This window comes from Staurois parvus, unplaced genomic scaffold, assembly GCF_062004578.1.
Source record: "Staurois parvus isolate SC_StPar_1 unplaced genomic scaffold, SC_StPar_1.0 ptg000011l, whole genome shotgun sequence".
In the NCBI taxonomy this organism is placed as follows: Eukaryota; Metazoa; Chordata; class Amphibia; order Anura; family Ranidae; genus Staurois; species Staurois parvus.
The window spans coordinates 32,268,925-32,292,449 of record NW_028317807.1 but is presented as its reverse complement, the minus strand read 5'-3'; the positions used below and the strand labels follow the sequence as shown (position 1 = coordinate 32,292,449).

Here is a 23,525-nt window from a genome sequence, read left to right as displayed (position 1 = left end):
TGAATCTGTAGCATACCTAATCATCCATGATCCTTGTCTGAAATGAATTTTCTTCTTTTGTTGCTCTAAGTGTTTGTAATGCTCGTTTTAGTGACAGTCCTGCCATCCCCACAGACTCAGCAAACAACTATCTGGTTTCGCTTTATTGATGACACCCCAGTTTGTGCATATGCCATGCTGATAGACATCTACATAGATCGAGGACGTGTAATGATATTTCAAAGATTCCAAATAAATACTTGGTATACAAGATTAGTAGTGGTATTTCCCATTGGCTGTCATGATTCTGCAGGCTTATCCACTGGAATGAGGTCTGCGTTGAGCATCTGCTGAATTGTTACTTGGAATAATTAGATATAATGGTGGCCTAATCCTTCTCTAAAACAAAGGATAAAAAAAGGTCCATTGAGCCCACCAGTAAAGCTTAGTTAATCCCAATAAATCCTTTCTATTTGCTTTTTTTCTCCTCTTCATACTGATACAGTGTACATGAACAGATGTTCCTCTTCCCTTGCGAGGTAATTACGGGATACTCTGCAACGGCAGTAAGAATTGGGAACCCAATCAAATCGCGTGATATTCTCCTTCCCGACAAATGTTCTTTAAATCTGACAGATAGAAATTTCCCTGCAGGCACAACTTGCTTGCTTGCTTGAGAAACATTATTTCACAATATGAGAACCTAAAAGCATAAAGGGAACCCTGTGGAATTTTAGGGGATCTGACAACAAAAAGCTGTAACACAAAACTATTAAAAAAAATGTCAACAAACACAAATCTACAATGACTGATTTTAATTTACAAGAAGAGATCCACTCCATGTCTCACATCCCTAAATAAAAGTAATGCTAATGAAAAGAGTATGATGTCTTCATTTTCTAGTGCAAACTTTTGGCTGGGAGGATACAGAAAGAAGCATCCGATGGGAATATCATTGTTTAGAAGACGTTTTTTCTTCTTTTTTTTTTCTAATATATTGTAATAATTACATCTGCAAAAAGGTGTGTTAAATAAAATGAAATTGTACCCTAGATATTGTTTCACAGGGTGGATTATTTACCAACCTATCAATAGAAAAGTGGACTAGCTTCCATTTCTTGGGTTCTATTGCAAAGTGCAAGCTCTGAGAAACAGGAATGAACTGGTAAGGGGTACAAACGACTATTTTAGGAGCTTACGGAACAGATCTTTAAAATAGTCCATAGATGATTTGATTTTCTTTCCTTCCACCATGGGAATACCTCCCCCCCAACGTTATTGCATTTTACCGGCAGGAGCGCACTGGCTGGTAGAATACAATGATTACTGCTAGTAGCTATAGCCACTGCCAGTGATCACATGCAGAGCAAGCCAACAGGCTGGATGCATCAAAGTCTATCAATGGACAGACTTGGGTACAATCAGCCTACCCATACATGGATCGTAATTTGGACAGTCTCTACTGAACCAGACAAATTTTGATCCATGTATGGCCAGTTTAAGGCAGGCAGAAAAACAGAAAAAAAGCCACTCCAAACACACCCACAATCCTCAAATCCAGCCCGCATGTACTCTCAACTCTGGTGTCTGCTCCTCCCACACTATGTTCAGCAAAGTTCTGGAACCGCACACCGCTTCCAAGGGGTACACATTTTGCTCCAGGATTATGCCTCAGCAGGGAAACAGAAAAACTCTGGGTGGAGTGTGTGTGCTTGTGCTGATTCAAGTTGTTTTTACCCCTTTGGAAGTGGTGTGCGGCTCCAGAACTTTGCTGAAGGCACACAAGAAGAGCAATATTTTGACTCTTATAATATGTTTAGTCTGCACCAGAATACCTTTTGTATAGATACTGCAGGGATGATTCTCCTCCGAGTGCACAGAGTGAGGGGGGCGCACCTATACCTTAGAGCTGCCTCCTCTCCCCAGAGAACTGTATCCCTTTAGAACTCTTCACCCCTCCCGCTCTCTTCTTATAGTGACACCAGGGTATGTTTCTCCTGACACCTTTGATATCAGGGTATTTTTTCCTCCTACTGACAACGACACTGGGGTATTTTTTGTCTCCCACTGACACCACCAACAGTTTCAACTAATGCTGGGCATCTCTTCCTTAGCCAAATATTTGATTGTGGCATGCCCTAACAAACATTTAATTCCCTGTGACACACTGAATGCACTGCAATCATTAACTCCGTTTTGGTACATCCATTCCCTGCCCTGGCCCGAATATCAGTCTCATTGACTTGAAGATACAAAGAGGACACATACTAGCATAACATGGGACAGTCCCAAGGACACAATGTAGAGTATTCATTGATTCGAATTACCCCATACACTGAAAAAATACATGTGAAGATCACTGTCTAGCTGTCCTTAAGTGGCTCTATGTTGCTTTTGTGCTGAATGTGTTTCAAAAATATAGAGTGAGTCCCATGGAGGCATCGTAGGCTACCCCCACTTCTCACTACTCTTCAGCCCAGCCCTGAACAGGAGGTTTTGTGATCAAGCAGGAATCGTCAGGAGCTTCCCAGATATTGTTGTTATGCATGCACACAGGCATGCAGGGGCTATGTGCATGCCAAACATAATTTTCAGAGGTTTAACAAACAGTCTGCTCTTCTTTCTCAGAAGGGCAAAAATAACACAACTAATCAACTTTAATGCATGCAGCACAGTGGGAGCTATCAACCTTGGGACCACAGAGAATGCATTTAGCAGAAGCAGTAAAAAAAAAATGTATGTGGATCCCTGCTGTAATAGTTTATTCACAGTTTACTATTCAATGACCTGTTGAAGCAAAGGTACTCAAACACAATGCTGATTATATTGCCAACATACAAAGAGGTATGCATAATAAATATATATATATATATATATATATATATATATATATATATATATATATTACAATACACCATTTACCTCAATGCTACTATATTTAGAAAACCAAATAAAAAAAAAATCAAAATTTAAATTAGAAATGTAATATCAAAACTTGGAAGAAGCACTTATCTATTAACCTCTAAGATAAGAAAATGAAATAAAATATGCCTATCAAAAATGGCAAAGATTGTATCTGTGCAAACAGATGGGGTGTAGATGGTAACGGTGTAGGAAAATATTTTATTATACATATCTTGCAATCAGATATTAAAATCTGTAAAGGCAGCGAAACAGCAAAGTCTGCTTAAGTTAGAATGACACTACAGGAGTAAGTGTACGCTGCTTTATGCTTCTGATGGAACGCGGTTCTGAAAGTCTGTAGAGGCACCCGTCTGATCCTGACAGAAAGCCTCATTAGGAGACAACACACTCCGAGCTTCTGCAACAGGTGTTGACAAAAAAAAAAGAATAAAAGGCAAAGAAAAATGCAGAGAACACACAGGAAATATGTTCAAATTACAAGTTACAGTTTTTCTCCCTTTAAAGCCAGATTCTGAGACAAACCACAAGTTTCCGTTAATGGGGTCTGCAAAGTCCAAGCCATACAAAAGTCTTAGATCTTTTATAGTTAGTACAAATGTTGCTGTTAAACTTTGTATTTCACGTCAAATGTTATTTTTTTAAAACATCTAAGGCATTTGTTTCTTGCGCAGTTTAAATACCTTTTTTGGTATGTGGTATTTAAAAAAATTTTTTAAAAAATAAGTTTATTAGACAGAGAAATAAAAAAAAATAAACTTTAGTGAGTACAAGGACTGCAAAGACAAAATAAATGACAAATTAAAGCCCAACACCAGTCTCCCACCATTTGAATAGTTTTAGGGGGAGAGTAGTTGTTTACCAGTAGTTGTTTGCAGACAATACTATTCGCACCAATCATTTTCAGCTGTATGAAAAAAAATCATATTACTACATGGCATAGGACAACAACTGATATCTTCTTTAAAGCGGAGTTCCACCTGAAAAAAAAAAAAGTAAGCAGCTACAAAAACTGTAGCTGCTGACTTTTAAAATACAGACACTTGCCTGTCCCTCGGTCCAGCTGTGTCCTCACCACGGCTGGTTTCACCAGCAGTCTTCTCTCCCAGCTTGCGGCTTCACAGCTGGGTGCCCACTGCGTTTGCGCGAGAAGCGCTGCAGTTTTGAATGGCCCCGTAGTCTTCTGGGACCTGTCGCGTGTCCCAGAAGACTACGGGGAGGGCAACTTTGGCTTATGATCGCCTAGGTGATCACAGCGGAAGTGGGAGCAGTTACCTGTCAAATTCGGATACCCACTCCCAAAAGGTGCCAATCCTTAATGGGGGAGCGGGGGACAAAGGCTTAAAGCGGAACTTCCCGTTTTGGGTGAAGCTCCGCTTTAACCCTGCCCTCCTTGGAGTTGCTGAATGCCAGGGGGCAAGAAGGATTGGTGATCATATGACCCCTGTGATTGGCTGTCACAATGGTCACATAAGCCGGTTATTCAGCCTACTGATCATTAGTCTGAACCAAGAGGTGTCTTTGACAGCCTGGACTCTGTGCTGTGCTGGCCTAGTGATACACATGTGTTTGTGCAGCGCATGGGTGTTAATCCCAATCCTTTTGCTGCTGCACATATATGTTATGCAGGCAACAACAGGTGAAAGCTGAACTTTGTGGAACTGAGAAAAATACCCTTGAAGTAGAGATACCCTGCACTGCAAGGATGAAATACTCGTTTAGGCCTAAGGTACTTGGAAAGAAGACTTTTTATTTATCCCTTGCTTCGGCAGGCTCCTCCTGTCATGTGACTGGTTCGCTGAAGCTTCTTCTTTTTTGGTGGTCTAGCCGGTGGTCGCAACTGTGAATGTTTACTCCGCACTGTATGTGGCGCGGCTGAAGGCCAGCCTACAACTGGGAGCATTGAAGTGAAGAGGTGAGCTGGCTGCAGGGGAGAGTGAAAGATAAGGTAAGGAAGAGTCCTTTTTCCTGACAGCTGCTTACGTTCTCAGCAGCTCCTCTGGCAGTGCCACTGGTTTCATATTATTAATATCGTTTAAAAAAAAAAAACCCATTTATAGTAATTGTCGTATGTGTTAATATATTCCTAGAGCTATTCAACCACTAATGTGATATATATATATATATATATATATATACAAACCATTCCAGGCTGCAATGCTAAGTTGGTGACCTCACTTTTGGGTGCATTTGAATGTACAGTAACTGCAGTTTCAGTATAGCATGGGCACCAACTCTTCCCAGCTTGCTGAATGGACAATACAAAAGCACCAGCAAACTCCTGAGCTGAAACCTCTATCCCCCCATCCTGTAAACAAGGAAGGCAGACTGAAAGTACGGCACAATGCAGCAGAGCCTGGTTGGTTTAGACCTTCCCTTTTCCAGTCTTTTCAAGTCAAGAGGCTAATATTATTTAATTAAAGACATTGCAAACCTTCCTACCTGCCACCTAGGTGTTTCACCTGCATAAACTATGCATTGATTATGTAGTTGTATGGTGTCTTTTATTGCTCTGTATTCACAGCCTAGTAGAATAAATCTTCACATTCTGGTGTCAGCAGTTTCTGTAGACATATGAGGTATTCAGCATGGCTCTAAACAAGTTACTACATGATCCCTGTCTTTAGTATGAGACCTGACACTTCCTGGGAAGGAACCACACATTCCACAATTCCTGGGTCTCTCAGTCTAAAGCTTGTGCAGGTGAGAGATGCACAGTATTTAGATTTGACACAAGACACAAACAGGCAGAACATTACATTAGCATTCCCTTATTTATGATGCAAAACAGAGTGGATAGCAAGGCATGCATTGGATGCTGTGTGACCCGGAACAGGAAGCTGCCTTGTACCTTTGGCAAAAAGGGACAAGCTAGGTGAATGAATACATGGACAATACATGAGCAATTTATCAACCATGACACTACAAACTGCAGCCACAAGTGACGCTATCATTACAAGATAAGGCAAACAAACACATGGAATATAATTACACTTTTACCTAGCTAAACCATGAAAACATTTGAAAGTGTACAATAGCTTAAAATGAATCCCGTATTTAATGGTAATTATATGTTTAACGCATATTTCATTATTTCCTAATGAATATGAATTGTGTTTTTAATATCTAACCAGAGTTTAAATTTAATGGATGTGTTTCGTTTTTCTTTTTTTTTGTTTACAAATGATTTTTATTGAAGGGCAGACTATAAAATCTGCACAGCATACACAAGGTAAAAAGAACAGTGAGAAAAAAAACACATAGATAATTTACAGTAATATAGAAACAATCACATAAAAGACAAAGATAAAGTACATGAAAGAGGTAGGCAGCAATATAGGCAGATCAATCGCATGACTTACAGAGAATCCAAAACAAATTAAGGTACGATACATTTAATCTAACAATAAGTGTCGATGTGTCTTCCAACCATCCCATTTATGTGTTTCTGTTTTCAGCCTTGCCAACTATGGGTTTCATGTATCAAAGAGCCAGTAATAAGGTGCTACTTACTCACAACTACCAATCACATTCAAAGCTGACCTTTAGATTTCAATCTGATGGGTGGATATAAAGAAACAAACCTTATGCTTCATCCTGGGAGTTTTTTTACACTTATTTTACATTTTTATTTTGTATTTATTTTAATTTTATTTATATTATGCACCTACACTTTATTTAGACTATTGGGTTCAATGTCTTTATTGCCTGCTCATTGGTCTAGTTAGTGTATGTTTACTCCAGTTTGTATTGGATCATCGGCACAGGATTATTTTACAGCATCCATGCCAAAGAACAGATTTAGAACAAGGACCCAAATTCTTAACACCTTGATTTCCAACTTTATATACAGTCTATAGAAGCATCAATACACACAATCACTTGAGGGCCATAACCTTGAATGCAAAACAAGAGGATTCACTTAAACCAGCTATGCAAAGAACTTGACTGAGTTTTAGCTGAAAAGTGGTCCTGATGGATAAAATTATACATCCCTTATTTTTTTTTAATTTGTAGACAACCAACAATAAGAATGGCAGTTTTGAGTGGAGGTCTCTTTATATTGCCCCAATTAATCTGGTCTTCTAATATGAATAAAATGATGGCAGCAAGGAAAAGAAAACGCTTTATAAAAGCCTCATGATAAAATATTTTTCTACAAGCTATACATGATATAAAAGCAGCACTTTAAAATCTGGCCAAATGCATTTATATTCATTATTGTTTTGAGATGTTCAGCAATTCACATGTTCACTGTATTAGAGCCTAATGTAAAATAATAATGTATAGTATGTTCTTAAAACAAACAAAAACATAAAATGAGCTCATTAAACAGTCATACAATATACCCAACATTTTTAACAGCAATGTATTTGTGTATTCTTAGTGCACACACTTAATTGCATAATTATTTAAAGCTGAAGAAGCGTGTGCCGCAGAGCTGCCAGCACAATTATAGTAGAAACATCTATCCATATCTCTCAGGGTGGCTATGGGTGCACTGACCAGTAAATACCAAAATATTTCACACTGCCTGTTTTGTAGCGCACTGAAAATAAGCAGTGTCTCTACTGCCACCTAGTGTCTGCATGTTAGAACTGTCACTCTTCAACTCAATGTACGTTTGTGTGTGGCTAAAGCACTATAATGGGCTAGTGTACATGGGCTTCAAATTTGAGATCAGATCAAGGATAGTTTGACTTTAGTTTGGGGTGCATTTGTATGTAAGAATAAAAAAAAGCAATGTGATGTATGGAAAAAGTAACAAAAAAGCACCAGTGAACACTCTATAATATATGATTTAAAGTGTGTGGGGAGGTACAGTGGCTTAGTGGTTAGCACATCTGCCTTGCAGTAAATGGGTAATGGGTTCGATTCCCAACCATAACACCTCCTGCATGGAGTTTGCATGTTCTCCCTGTGCTTGCGTGGGTTTCCTCCGGGTACTCCGGTTTCCTCCCACACTCAAAAAGACATGCTGGTAGGTGAATTGATTCCTGTTCAAATTGGCCCTAGTATGTGTATGTATGAATGTGAATTAGGGACCTTAGATTGTACACCCCTTGCGGGTTAGGGACTGATGTGAATGTACAATATATATATGTAAAGTGCTGCGTAAATTGACAGCGCTATATAAGTACCGTATATACTCGAGTATAAGCCGACCCGAATATAAGCCGAGGTACCTAATTTTACCACAAAAAACTGGGAAAAACTATTGACTCGAGTATAAGCCGAGGGTATCAGTGGGAGGAATAGTGCCCCATCATTGGTGTCAGTGGGAGGAATAGTGCCCCATCATTGGTATCAGTGGGAGGAATAGTGCCCCATCATTGGTGTCAGTGGGAGGAATAGTGCCCCATCATTGGTGTCAGTGGGAGGAATAGTGCCCCATCATTGGTATCACTGGGAGGAATAGTGCCCCATCGTTGGTGTCAGTGGGAGGAATAATGCCCCATCATTAGTATCAGTGACACCAATGATGCGGCACTATTCCTCCCACTGACACCAATGACACTTGCTGACCCCTGTTGCAGTATGGCGCTGCTGCAGCCAGCATATGTGGTTGCAGCAGCACCTCTGCACTGCACACTTACCGGCTTTTCCCTCACTCGATTTTCATGGGTCCTCTCGGCTCCGCCTCCTCGCCCGTGATTGGCCGCCTGTGTACCTTTCCTGAGCTACAGTTCTGGCGGCCAATCACCGGTGAGGAGGCGGAGCCGAGCGGCAGGAGTGAGGGAATGGCCGGAGTGACGGAAGGAGCAGAGCTTCCTGGATGGATCATCGTGGGAGCCAGGTAAGAGACAGCAGCCCTCTGCCTACCCCTGTACACGCCCCCCTTGACGGAGCCTCGCGCCCTCCCTGCAGACGTTGACTCGAGTATAAGCCGAGGGGGCCGTTTTTCAGCACAAAAAATGTGCTGAAAAACTCGGCTTATACTCGAGTATATACGGTACCTGAAATAAATAAAGTTCACCTTTTACATGCAGACAAGGAGCCCCAGTAGCATAAAATGCTCTGTTCTATTTGTAAAAATATTTCTTATTATAGTTACCTTTCATTAGTCCTTTTCTGTCACCCATGAAGCCTGACAATGTTTCAATTTCTACATTTCTTTACGTATTTCTAGTACACGGCAGACATTGGGCGCTCTCCCCAGACATTGCAGGAACGAGCTTGCTTTCTGATTCAAGAGATGCAAATGCACAGTGCTCTCTCTTCACCAATCCCAGTAACACTGAGCTCAGCCTTGCGCAGGGATGTAGGTTTGCATGGCTCATTTATGTAAAAGATGAGCTTAACCTTTTAAATTCACACATTGTGTTTCGCATTCATCAAAAATGTCTCTAAAACTGTTGACAAAAGTAAACCGATGCCCTTAAACAGTAGCCCTAAGCCCTTCCAATCCAGTTAAAACAAGGTGTTGTTTTAAATTGAAAAGTTATTGAAGCATTATAACAATTTAGCACTTCTCATGCATTTCTCTTGCTATACAAGTGCAGCTAGTATGAAAAAACTAATAAATTATAATTCATATTTCAGTTATAAAGTACAGTGCCTTTAAAAATTATTCATACCCCTTGAAATTTTCCACATTTTGCCATGTTACAACCAAAATCATAAATGTATTTTATTGGGATTTTATGTGATAGACCAACACAAAATTACACATAATTGTGCAGTGAAAGGAAAATGATAAACGTTTTCCGCAATTTGTTTACAAATAAATATGTGATAAGTGAGTCAATACTTTGTAGAACCACCTTTCACTACAGTTACAGCTGCAAGTCTTTTGGGTATTTCACTACCATCTCTGCACATCTAGAGAGTGAAATTTTTGCCCATTCTTCTTTGCAAACTAGCTCAAGCTCTGTCAGATTGGATGGAGAGCATCTGTGAACAGCAATTTTCAAGTCTTGCCACAGATTCTCAATTGGATTTAGGTCTGAACTTTAACTGGGCCATTCTAATGCATGACTATGCTTTGATCTAAACCAGGAGTCTCCAAACTATGGCCCTCTAGCTGCTGAAGTTCTACAAGTTCCATCATGCCTCTGGGGGTCTTGCCTGTGGTTGTCAGATTCTTGCAAAGCCTCATGGAACTTGCAGTTCCTCAACACCTGGAGAGCCATAGTTTGGAGACCCCTGATCTAAACCATTCCATTGTAGCTCTGCCTGTAAGTTTAGGGTCGTTGTTCTGCTGGAAGGTGAACCTCCGCCTCAGTCTCAAGTCTTTTGCAGACTCTAACAGGTTTTCTTCTAAGATTGCCCTGTATCTTCCCATCAACTCTGGCCAGCTTCCCTGTCCCTACTGAAGAAAAGCATCCACACAACATGATGGTGCCACTACCATGTTTCAAGGTGGCGATGGTGTGTTCAGGGTGATGTGCAGTGTTAGTTTTCCATCACACATAGCATTTTGCTTTTAGGCCAAAAACACCCCCACATGGCTTCTTGCAAACTGCAAACAGGATTTCTTATGGATTTCTTTCAACAATGGCCATCTTCTTGCCACTCTTCCATAAAGGTCAGATTTGTGGAGTGCATGATTAATAGTTGTCCCGTGGACAGATTTCCCCAAGTGAGCTTTGGATCTCTGCAGCTCCTCCAGAGTTACCATGGGCCTTTTTGGCTGCTTCTCTGATTAATGCTCTCCTTGCCTGGCCTGTCAGTTTTGGTGGATAGCCATGTCTTGGTAGGTTTGCAGTTGTGCCATACTCTTTCCATTTTCTAATGATGGATTCAACAATGCGCCGTGAGATGTTTAAAGCTTGGGATACTTTTTTATAACCTAACCCTGTTTCAAACTTTATCCCTGTCTGGTGTGTTCCTTGGCCTTCATGATGCTGTTTGTTCACTAATGTTCTCTAACAAACCTCTGAGGGCTTCACAGAACAGCTGTATTTATACTGAGATTAAATTACACACAGGTGTACTCAATTTACTAGTTAGGTGACTCCTCAAAGCAATTGGTTCCAGTAGATTTTAGTTAGGGGTATCAGTAGAAAGGGGGCTGAATACAAATGCAGGCCACACTTTTCAGATATTTATTTGTAAAAAATGTTGAAAACCATTTATCATTTTTCTTTGTCTTCACAATTATGTGTCACTTTCTGTTGGTCTATCAGATAAAATCCAAATAAAATACATTTACCTGTTTGGTTGTAACATGACAAAATGTGGAAAATTTCAAGGGGTATGAATACTTTTTGAAGGCACTGTAGATGCTGGTACACTGCTGCACCCACTTATTGCAGAATTGTTGCCATTACTCTGTTGGTAAGGTTTATCTTCCATGACTTTATGCTTACCAAGGTAATAAGGCCTTTCAATGGAACTATTCATAGGAATGGATACATAACCAGTAGCTTGTAAATGTCCACATACCAATGGAGACATACCAATAAAGAAGTAACATCCCTACCTGCTGACTGCCAGTTCATGTGCCTTCAGAGTGTTGCTCAGGCTGTATCCATTTGTCTTCAGGAGATGGCTACTTTTCCCCTTCAGTTGAGCCAAACGAGGGTTCACTCTGGTATCCATAGGGAATTCTGAGTCCTGAAAGTGAATAAGAACAAAACTTTTGTAAATACAGAAACATAAGCATATATATTTTCCTATAAAGTGGTTGTAAACCCTTATTTACACTCAGTGAAGTGACTGGCCTCAGATGATATAAAAATATGAAGCAAAACCTTCTACATAAGTTTGTACCTGTTTATCTGCAGTTTTCTCTTCTCCACATCTGTTCAAAGTGCTGAATTCATAAAGTTTGTCTTAAAGTTTTGATAAAAGGGGTCACAAAGCTGAAATGACACACTGCAGAGCTCAGTGAAGAGAGTTTTGAGCACTGACTGGAGGGAAGAGACACCACCTCCTCCGCACACCTCACAGGAACAGAGCTGAGGCTGTCAATCTGCTGGAAGTCCTTCCTGTCACCATTTTTGGTGTCAGGAGTCCTACAGTAATATAAGGGGTCAAAGAAAAGAACCACAATGAGGGAATATAGGCAACCTCAGAAGTGTCAAATTTCCTATGAGCCTGGTGGAGACTAGACCTGAAACTGAGGAAAAGTTAGAAGAAACAGGCTACCAGTGATTACGCTGTGGGGGTAAAAGATCAAAACTGGAGCAGCTGTGCATGACAACCAATCAACTTTTATCTTCAGTTTGTTCAGTTAAGCTTTAAAAATTAAATATAGAAGTGGATCGGTTACCAAATGCCTTAAATTTTTCTTTGTCAATGTACACTACATAGCAGGGAGATGGCAGTGGCATTGGATGGAACTGTGAATGGATACTGAAGTCTACCCTATTTGCATTTTGGAGAGAGCTCATCTGTACACCATGGAATTTAGTTACAATATAAGGGCCGCTGTGAAAGTGACTTTCCTTTGCTTTATGTAGGCAAAAGTCTGCCCACCACAGAAATACTGTGTATACTCATCTTTCCTCACTCCTGTGTGGTACTGGTCAGCCCCCATAGCAAAGTGAAATACACAGCAAGTACCCTAAGTGAGCAAAATTGGCCACCACTGTTACACAGGAGCAGGGAAGGAGTCCATAACCCAATATAAGTTCTAACAAGTCGGTTTGGAGCTTACACTGGGCTTTCTTTTTCTGGTCCCTGCACCACAGTGGAATGGGGTGGGAGCAAGGAAAGGTTAAAATATGGAGCTGGGAATGCAGGGAAGTTAATTGACCCTTTTTACTTTAGCCTTCATGGCTGGAGTTAGATGAACACTTTATATACAGTATCTGCAGATTTTGGGTCACTGACTCAGAAAGCACTAAAGCCTTTAGATAAAACAGCCAGGCAGCTAGCTTTTTCTAAAGGAGACTCCATTAACAGCACAAACTAGCACCTGTGACTAAGGGTTGATCCCCACAATGGCTGCCTTCTAAAAGCACTTGGTAACCTCATCTAGTTGCTATGCTACATTGCTTCCTTGCTGCTATTTAGTAGAAGGTAACATGTGCTACCAAATGTGAGCATTGGGATTTTTACAACTGCTGTTAATGGACAAGCTGCAGTTTACAGAAGCTAATTAAAACAGATATCACAACAAAATGCTGCAGTTGTTTTAAGCTTCATTTGCATTCTTTCCCAATCTACCTTATTAACCTTCACTATTAACAGGTAAATGATTCCAGCAAACAGATCAGTTTGAACATTTTCCCATAAGCGAGTTGGATAATAAGGGTTGTCACTTTTTTTTTTTCTGGCCAGCTTCATTTGCAGGTTTCAAAGCCTCCGGAAAAAAACCTATTGCAGAGATAGCATTTTATTTGGTATATTACCTTGCATCCCTACTGATAAAATAACCTTGATGCATAATCTTTTCTTGGCATTAATCTGTGTAGCATCAAATTCTTAATGATATAATTGCTTGTTATTATCATACTGCGCATTCATAATTCTTCACATATTGTTCCTGGGAGAGAGCCTAGCTGGTATGCATTATAATTGCTCTACTATATATATCAAAAAGCCCCATGAGCAATAATAAAGTTTTATTTAACATTCCCACTTGACTTTATTATTAAAAAATAGGGAGGTCTAGGCTTTATCACACTGTAATCGAATAGCAAAAATAGTGTCATAATTACCAAACTTTAATGTAGTAATTACTAATTAAATTGAGGTATGACCAGATAAAAATTAATAGTACACAAATGATCCTTTGTTATTGTTATCTACAGCCTTGCGGCCATTTGGTTGCATTGGACTTCTTCCACCTAAAAGTGTAGCTTTTGAAATCCTTAAAGTCACTTCTAATCAGAATATTGATTACCAGTTCAAAGTCACATGATCAGTTCTGTGTGTTTGTTTCCTTTCAGCTGTGAATGCTTTTAGGTTTTATAATAAAGGGCAGGTAGCAGGTCTCCTATATTGTTCTAGAATGCAATTGTCTAAAGTCATTCAACTACAAGCAGCATAATAATATTTAAAGCTGAAGGAATCATTTTGGTTGAAAAACAAATTCTGCAGGGCTGGCGCCCATGTCTGTTAGGGCAGTTTTCTGACTTAAGGATTATTAGATCAGCAGGTTTGAATATTGCCTTCTAGCTCATGAAAATATATAGGGAACCCTGAAGATACATAGCCTCTAATCAGCTCTCACAGCATGAAATACAACAATATTTAGCTCCAGCCTTTCTGGACTAGGGTTAAGTGGAACCCCAGCATTCCTCCAGAAGCTGCTAGGGGTTCCATGAACATTGACGGCAGCAGCGGTAGATTGACCATGTGCCTGATGAAGAGTGCTTAATTCTGGCACTAAGGCCACTTCACATAGCCAGAAGAATGAGAGCAATTGGAACTTCCCACTTCTCCGATAAGTCGGAAATTGACACCAGTAAATTATGTTAGTTATCTCTGTGAAGAATGTTTATTTCACTGACCACCACTGTCCCCCAAAGCATGGAGGCCCTACACTGACCACTATTTTGAGCATGCTGACCACGGGATTGAGGGGGCATTTCTTTCATTGGCCACGAATGGCTAACGTACCACAAGATAGATATAATCATACATGGCAGAGGTTCCCAGAGACCATAAAACTATTTCAAAGATTCCTTCACGGTAATAAAAGGTTTAAGGCTGATTTAGCTGCAGACAGAAGAATGCAAATGTGGTGTTCTGCCCTTTTCTCTCTTATCTTCATTAGTCAAATACATAATTGCACTAGACTAATATGAAACCTCAGATGATATGCAAAGAATTAAACATAGATTAGAAACATCTGAAGGAATTTTAAACTCAGTATATTTACAACCAATTAGAATAGTCCACATTGGCCTAATGTTCATAAGTAAGAAGCAAACTTGGGAAGAATATATGACACTAAGCATTGTTTTTGAGCTTCTAGGTAGACTGCTTTGTATGTATCCGTGACATCCAGTTTCTCTTTGGGACCTCAGCAGAAACATTCCATCAATGAAGACTGAGAATTTCAGTTGCAGGAACGAACCTTAAGCTCTTAAGAATAAAGCAAGCAAGCTTCATTCTGTAAATAGTTCTATGTGTTAAACTATAACTTGCTCAATGGGATATCATACATAATGTAATTATAAATAAAGTAATTTATGTACTGTATAAAGGGTCTTGTGCATTCACCACTGTATCAAAGCAGAAAATGAGATTGTTAAATGCGCTCCTTGTGGTTTTCATCCTCATATATCAACGTGCTTCGAAATGTTACGACCAAAGAACAGTTTCATTGTGTTATTGTTGCTGTTTTTCCTCTAGAAAAAAAAAGTGTTTTTAAACAAAAAACTTTTATTTCTTTTTTTTCCCTTGAAAAACATTTTTCCTTTAACTGTACTGTGAACATTTAATTAGCATATATACAGGCATTTACAAATGAGGACTGAAGAGAAAAATGCTCAATTCCTGCACCCATGCTAAACAACGTGAATAGCTTAATCTTCTACTGCGAGCTATTGTATTCTGACAGTCATCCTCAGCTGTCAGAAAACCGAAACCATGGCTGTAGTAGATTGGCTGAAGTCATTGTTCAGTCAATTTTTTTTCCACCCTACTCCATTCATTTCTCTGCCAAAATTCAAGCTGTGTTTAGCCAACTTTTAATTTTGTGTTTTTAGTACACATCCGAGTGCCACAAACCAAAAATTCTATTTAATTAATTTTTATTATTCAAAACAAAGCCCTATCCATCCAGGTCAACATACTTTATTTTGCTGAGAAAGCACTTACAAAAACACCCCCTAGCATTTCTAGATGTGGTCACCTTGAGTAAAAGCAGATGATTCATGCAGCATTTACTCCCTGGAATACATCTGCCCTTAGCTCAGGCATGCAGGCTGGACGGTGCACTTATCTGAGAAGGCCCTTCCTGAAGACTCCTGGGATGTATGACATCATTTGCCTAGGCATGGAAACCAGTAAGTAACTTAAGAAACGTAAAACAAAAAAAAGTTCAAAAGGAGTAAACATGAAATACTTTCCAATCTATTTACTAATGCTAGAAGCAGAAGGATTACAAATAGCCAATGTTGATCGAAAAAGTGAAGTTTTGCTTTAATTCAAAGCTCAGCATTTTAAACACAGTTAACATTTGTAACCGATTCAATCTTTATAATGATTTCCTGCAATCCTCTGTGCACCACATTCAGACTGGTAGAGGGAAGCTCAGCACTATGAGCCAAGGTTGAAAAGGGATCAACAACAAGCTCACATGTTGTCAGGTGTCCACAAACATTTGGTGATATAATTTAATTGTGCTTACTATTAGCAGGGTGATCAGACAGTAAATGCAAAAGTAAAAACTCCCCAATTGTTTAACTGGATCAAGCAATGTTTCCTAATATTGCCCTTACTATGACATCAACATTTCCCTTCAAAACATGTTTTAAAAGCTGGAATTTGGCACCTTTAGGGTAGGGAATATTTTACACAACGCTTTCAAGGGCAGTAAGAGATGAGGTCTCTAGATGTACAGGGTCAATATTTAATATCAGCTGTACAGTCTCCATCACAACTCATCAGTACTTTACAGGCTAAGTTTGTCAAGAACACTGCATTTCACAATACCCACTAGTTCTTAATGTGGATATGAAGTAGACACCAATGTTTCTTTTAGATTGTCAGAAATGTGATCAAGATTAAATCATGCCAAAAGGTATAATGTGTTAACTCTTGCTAAATAAGCTAGAAGCTTTTGGTATCTAAATCCTTTTAGCTTTCCTAGAAAAAAGCTAACAGCAGTGCTTGAGAGGATGTAAAATGGGGGGGGGGTTATAAAGTAGAACTAACCCACCCTTTCCCCCTCCATCCCAGAACAAATTGGTAGGAGGTAGAGATATTTGGCAAAAGAGATTGTGGATGTGTACATGCAGTGCAGTGCATACCCCTGGCCCGCTCGTGAGAGAATGGGGCTAGATGCCAGGATGATGCAACTCCAATGCCATGCACGTGAGTTACACCCATCAGTGGCTGCCCAATGAGAGGCATTGTTGGATGCAGAATACTGGGAGAAGTTGTCAGTGGTCCAGAATTTATTCATTCCGCTGAGCACTGACCAGCCTGGAAGGATCATGGTAAACCAGCAAAGTTGTGTATAGTTGCCCACAGAAGTGGAAACTATATTGTGTTCTCCTGGCAGTGAACCCAGGTGAGCAAACTTTATGTTTACTCCAACTATTACTGGTCTGCTAAATTAATTGTCTTAGGAGGTACCTTTCAAATTTTTCCCATTTTCTAAACTACATAGTCCACATAGCTGGGTAGATGGATCATGGCTCCCTTGAAGGATCACTCCTGATCACTGCGGATGACTCTCTTGCTCTCTTCTGTACTGCATGGATTTGTTATAAGACATTAACATTTTTATTTCTGTCTGTGTCCCTGCTGGGGATACACACTATTTGTCCAGGTGATAACTGTCACTGGTTCTCAAAGTGAAGGAAAACAAGAACAGACAGGAAATCTTCCATTGGGGGCATTTGATTTTTGTTACACCTGTCTACAAAGAAATGTCCCCCACTTTGGAAATATTTCTTCTCATTTCCTGTTTTATCCAAGTTAATCAGGAAGTTAAGGTAAATAACCTCAATGTTACACGAATGAAAAAAACAAAAAAAACACTTTTTTTTAGTTTAAAAAAGTTTAAAGCTTCCCCCTATTCCTAAAAAATATAAAAAAAAGTTTTAGCTTTAAATAAACTTTTACTTAAGAGATAAATGTAGCTTCCCTGTAATTAAATGAACATGTTCAAAGGCAATAACATTTCCTCAGGCATAATTCAATATTTACTTCATGCATTATTTAGTGTTTGCAATTATAGAGATATGCCATCAGAAAAGACTTGAAAATATACTGTCACTAAAGAAAAACCTGGACTGCTATTGCTGACCGTTTCTGCAAATGCTAGTAATCAACCCGTCATGATTACCACTAGATTCAATAGTTAAGAGTCACTAAACCTGAACAAGTCTGCAGATCAGAAAAGTCACAGAAAAGTTGGAAGTCTTTATTTGCATACCTGTTTCATGTCAGGGATTTAAAATACTACAGCAAGAGGGTCAGGGGGATAGCAGGAAAAGACAGCAATGAAAGCCTCAATGTATCACTCATGAAAGGTTTCCTTTAAGAGTAGTGCCTGCGTTATTGCTTTGAATGTCCCACATGGCTATGCTAAAGATCTTTAAAGAATTTACACCACAGATTGCACTTACAAATTAATATGATTATGTCATAGGATGGCATGGATCATAGCATGAACGAGGATACAAATGGTAAATGCAGCAGGATTTTTCTTGCACTCTGATAGACAGTGATGAAGGGGTAGGAAAGACTTTGCAGGGGTTTTACATCATTTTCCTATGTTCCTGCAGATAGAGCAGCTTGCTATCAATGTAAAGAGAGGTGAATGGAGCTAGGCATGGCTGTTCACTGCAGCATTGTTACCCTTGCTGTTTCAGGAGAGGCAAAAATGCTGGCATCCAACGTCTACGCAGCTACAGCAGCAGCAAGGGCAACAACACCGCAGTGATTTCACTGAAGAAGAGCACAGTCACCCTACGAAAGATAGAGCCTATCCAATGGTGTACTTAGAAAAGGAGCCTGGTCTTACTGGTATGGGTAAGCCTACTTCACATATGTGATTATATAGTTTGACCATAGGTCTAATTTAATAAGTCTGATGTCTGTAGCACACAATCCTGCTGGGTTGAGCTATGATATACCTGTATATTAGGAGTTGGTGTACTTCAGCTGAGAGGACACTTTTCTAAATTTTCTCTAGTTTTCCAATACTGAAAAAAAAACTGATAGACTTTAATGCATTTCTGAGTCCTTTTACATGGTTGGGTAACTGCATAATTGGAAGGGATGAAAAAAAGACAATAATCACTCCACAAGGCTTAAATTCAATTACAGAGCTTAAAAGGTGTAGCTAAATTTTATTTAATATTTTTTATTTTCAATTTCAGCTGTCAATCTATGCATTGATTGGATTGTCAATATAGCCATTGACCTCCAGCTTAGTTTGTTAATTTAGCTGTCTACCTATTCACCTATATTTATTTTTGTTAATCTAGCTGTCAATTTATCTGCAAATATATGTTGCGCTCCTAAATACTTCTCAATAAATAATAATTAAATTATTACCATTAAATTAATTCAAATTATGATACAAATAACTAATAAAAGTGTATAAATACCAAAAAATATTTAAATAGATAATTTCAACTAATCAATCTCCTCCAAATAAATATCAAAATGATTCCACATGAAATACTCCTCTAAACAAATATTTTACCAAGTGCTCATAAATCATCTGTTAGTGACATGATGTACTTACTAATACCCTCAATTTCATTTATATTCATAATACCCTCATTTAATATAATAAAAATAATAAACCAACTAATAACCCTCAACTAAAACGCATTTAAATGATCCCCCATAAATAAAAATAACCAAATGCTCATAAATAATTAGTAGTGATTAGTATGAATCCAAATATCATCAAAATAATAGTCCCATTGAATAAACAATTGTTTATATATAGTGACTTGGTGCTTGTTGTTCTTCAATTTGTGACTTTTGTGAATCCTTCAAATAGTGAAGATGTGCGCTCACCTCCTTTGATGCCTGCAATTAGGCTATACACGCTTTCGGTTCACTTTCCCTGGAACCTGCTGGACATATACTTTTGCTGGTAAAATTGGGAGATCCTTCCTTTAGGAGTAATGGATGTATCCTCTGGTGGCTGATTATCCCCTCAGGGATTACACACTCCTTTTGTTATCTCAGACCTCCTAATTATCCTCTCCTTGTGTTACTCCGCATACAGGAAGAAATAGAGGACATAGTGCTTTACCTTTTAAAACTTTTTATTCCCACCATCCAAGTATTAAACTCACATTAGACAGGTTTAAATAACGCAATATCCCATTGGAAATCCTCTGCTGGCCTCTGAGTCATACACCTGCCGTCTATCGTGTTGTGCAGCTCCTCTCCGAGTGATGACGTAGCCCCTCCCCTACGCGTTACGCCTCCAAACTGGTATCTTCATCAGGGGGTTGTGATAGGTCAATCACTCATCCATTGCCAACTTATATATATCCCGTCCTCCATTTTCCCGTAGATGTACTGGAGGCGGCCATGTTTTTGGGGTCAATTGGAAGCACAAACTCTCCTTCCTTTTGACACATTTGTTTCAATTACTACGCTACTATCTCGGAAAGATACTTTGCATACGACTCATCGGACTGCCTGGATTTAAACAACCTCTTCTTTTACTATGCATTACAATTTTTTTTAATAATACATATAACGATTTAAAATAAGTGTGCCAATTAAAAAAATGGCATAAATAACAAATAATGATATCATTAAACAAATAATAATTATATAAAATCAACAAATAATTTAAATTAAAAAAAAAAACAATTAATAAAAAAAAAACAATTAATAAAAAAGAAAAAAAATTTTAATAAAAAAAAAAAAATTAATAAAAAGATAATAATTAAAAAAAATATTTATTAAAATAAACATTTTAAATGGTGCAGAAAGAATCCCTCACACTCAATATACAGGTCTGGAGCTGTTTTAAATTCATACCGAATGTAAAAAGTACTCTCCCCCACTTACATGTTCTACATACTTAAAACCAAAAAATATATCATCCTATCATATATGTACGTATTATCCAAACCTAAATGTCACTGATAAAGCAGGATAAATCAAAATCCTTGTTCAAACCATCTGGTGCTAAACTTACTAACTCATAAATCCAAAATGATTCTTTTTTACTTATTTCATGGACTAAATTGTCACCTCTCCAGTGTGGATTGTGTTTGACTAAACCCCAAAATTCTATTTTCTCTACTTCTTGATGGTGATGTGATTTAAAATGTAGCGGTAAATGATGGTATTTATAGCCTATACTAATATTGTGTTCTTTCATACGCTCTTTAAGACTCCTCTTAGTGCGTCCTATATATAATCGATTACACGGACATTTTAAGGCGTATACTACGCCTTTAGTACTACACGTAATAAATTGGTCTATTTCATACTGTTTACCATTTAAGGGATTGATAAATTTATTTCTACATCTTGGGTTTGCATGAGTTCTTCTACAGCTATAACAATGACCACATCTGTAAAATCCTGTCCCATTGAAGAAACTTAGAGTATTCGTGAGTGGCCTTGGGGGTTCTAATACATTTTTTACAATCTAATCTAACATGGCCGCCTCCAGTACATCTACGGGAAAATGGAAGACGGGATATATATAAGCTGGCAATGGATGAGTGATTGACCAATCACAACCCCCTGATGAAGCCACGAGATTGGAGGCGTAACGCGTGGGGGAGGGGCTACGTCATCACTCAGAGAGGAGCTGCACAACACGATAGACGGCAGGTGTATGACTCAGAGGCCAGCAGAGGATTTCCAATGGGATATTGCGTTATTTAAACCTGTCTAATGTGAGTTTAATACTTGGATGGTGGGAATAAAAAGTTTTAAAAGGTAAAGCACTATGTCCTCTATTTCTTCCTGTATGCGGAGTAACACAAGGAGAGGATAATTAGGAGGTCTGAGATAACAAAAGGAGTGTGTAATCCCTGAGGGGATAATCAGCCACCAGAGGATACATCCATTACTCCTAAAGGAAGGATCTCCCAATTTTACCAGCAAAAGTATATGTCCAGCAGGTTCCAGGGAAAGTGAACCTAAAGCGTGTATAGCCTAATTGCAGGCATCAAAGGAGGTGAGCGCACATCTTCACTATTTGAAGGATTCACCAAAGTCACAAATTGAAGAACAACAAGCACCAAGTCACTATATATAAACAATTGTTTATTCAATGGGACTATTATTTTGATGATATTTGGATTCATACTAATCACTACTAATTATTTATGAGCATTTGGTTATTTTTATTTATGGGGGATCATTTAAATGCGTTTTAGTTGAGGGTTATTAGTTGGTTTATTATTTTTATTATATTAAATGAGGGTATTATGAATATAAATGAAATTGAGGGTATTAGTAAGTACATCATGTCACTAATAGATGATTTATGAGCACTTGGTAAAATATTTTTTTAGAGGAGTATTTCATGTGGAATCATTTTGATATTTATTTGGAGGAGATTGATTAGTTGAAATTATCTATTTAAATATTTTTTGGTATTTATACACTTTTATTAGTTATTTGTATCATAATTTGAATTAATTTAATGGTAATAATTTCATTATTTATTGAGAAGTATTTAGGAGTGCAACATATATTTGTAGATATTTCCAACACAGTTGTAGTTATGTGTTTCATGTTTGCGATCCTCTAGTAATTATCACACCTGTGGCTCGCAAGTCACTCTGATTCACCTATACCTGTCAATTTATCTGCCTGTGTATTTTCCCACAGCAGATAGATTGATAAAAACAGGAAATTTTGTTGTTCTTTATATATGAAAATTGGTGGATTGAGAGCTGTAACGCAAACTGAGAAGTTATGTATGTATCTAACTATTCATCTATGCAAGTTTTATGATGAAAAAAGATTATTTTTGCCTCACACTGAGCAGGATGCATGCGGTAAAAATAAAAATGTGGATCAATTTGCCAATTTAAAATAAAGTTTATATTAGATAATACTGGCAACAGGCAAAAACCCTTGATTTAATTCCCAAATCTTTAAAAAAATTTCCTGACTTGTAACCTATGTTTCTAAATTAGATAAAGACAGAAGAAAAACAACCTGATCTTTGTCCCTTTGCACTACTCACTTTTTTGAGCCCTGGTGACTTAGCCAGTTTTTATCATTTCATAAGTATCAATTACTAAAAAGTACAGACTTCAAAATATATTAGACCTCCCTTCCCTTCTTAAGCTGGATATACACAGTTTTTTATTCATCCAACCATTGTTCAAAATCACAGAAGTGATGTGGATGCAGGGCTCTCCCCCACTATGCTATTGTATTCAGAAAGCAGGGACTTCCCCCCAATCAGAAAACACTGATCAATGCTCCAGCCACTGGATGCAGCAGCTCATCAAATGTTGGTTTTCAAGGATGACTGTTTAACAGAAGTCGGACTAACAATCAGTTTCTTCAGAACAGAGAGGGCTACACATGAACTCAATCTGTGTGTATCCAGCTTTTCTCGGCCAACCTATTTATTTTATAAAAGCAAACATGCTACAAAATTAAAAGAGAATATTCCTGATATTCTACATTCTACATGCCATAATAATCCCATAATACTCCTATACACATATATATTTTTTAATAAAAACCTATAAAAATAAATTAAAATAACACACAGCTGCAATATAAATGTGCAAAACCCCTATAAAAGGTACAACTGTGTAGCATTAATGAATAACTCACACATCTACTTCAAACTGCATGCGTTTTTACAATGAGAAATAAAGTAACACAAGAACAGGTGATTGAAACTAAAGAATAATCCAAACTCCAAAGCAGCATTGAACTTTAGACGCTGAGTAGTCAGTGACTATTGACAAGGATGGCCTTCTTATAGTCACTGGGAGGAGTGACCCACAGATGGTTTCTTTAGGCAAGCTCTTAAGGCTATTGGTGGATCTGTAGGTGGAGACACTAGAGCAGACACCTCCTCT

At 38.4% G+C, this 23,525-nt stretch overlaps 1 protein-coding gene across 1 annotated transcript in view; it reads right to left on the bottom strand.

Annotated features, from left to right (window-relative positions):
- SPAG16 (sperm associated antigen 16) overlaps nucleotides 1-23,525 on the bottom strand; it is a 1,274,471-nt gene that overhangs the window by 1,015,481 nt on the left and 235,465 nt on the right. Inside the window, exon 10 of the mRNA XM_089672306.1 lies at nucleotides 11,327-11,460. Within this exon, the coding sequence (XP_089528432.1) occupies nucleotides 11,327-11,460 (134 nt within the window). The remainder of the gene's footprint in view (nucleotides 1-11,326; nucleotides 11,461-23,525) is intronic.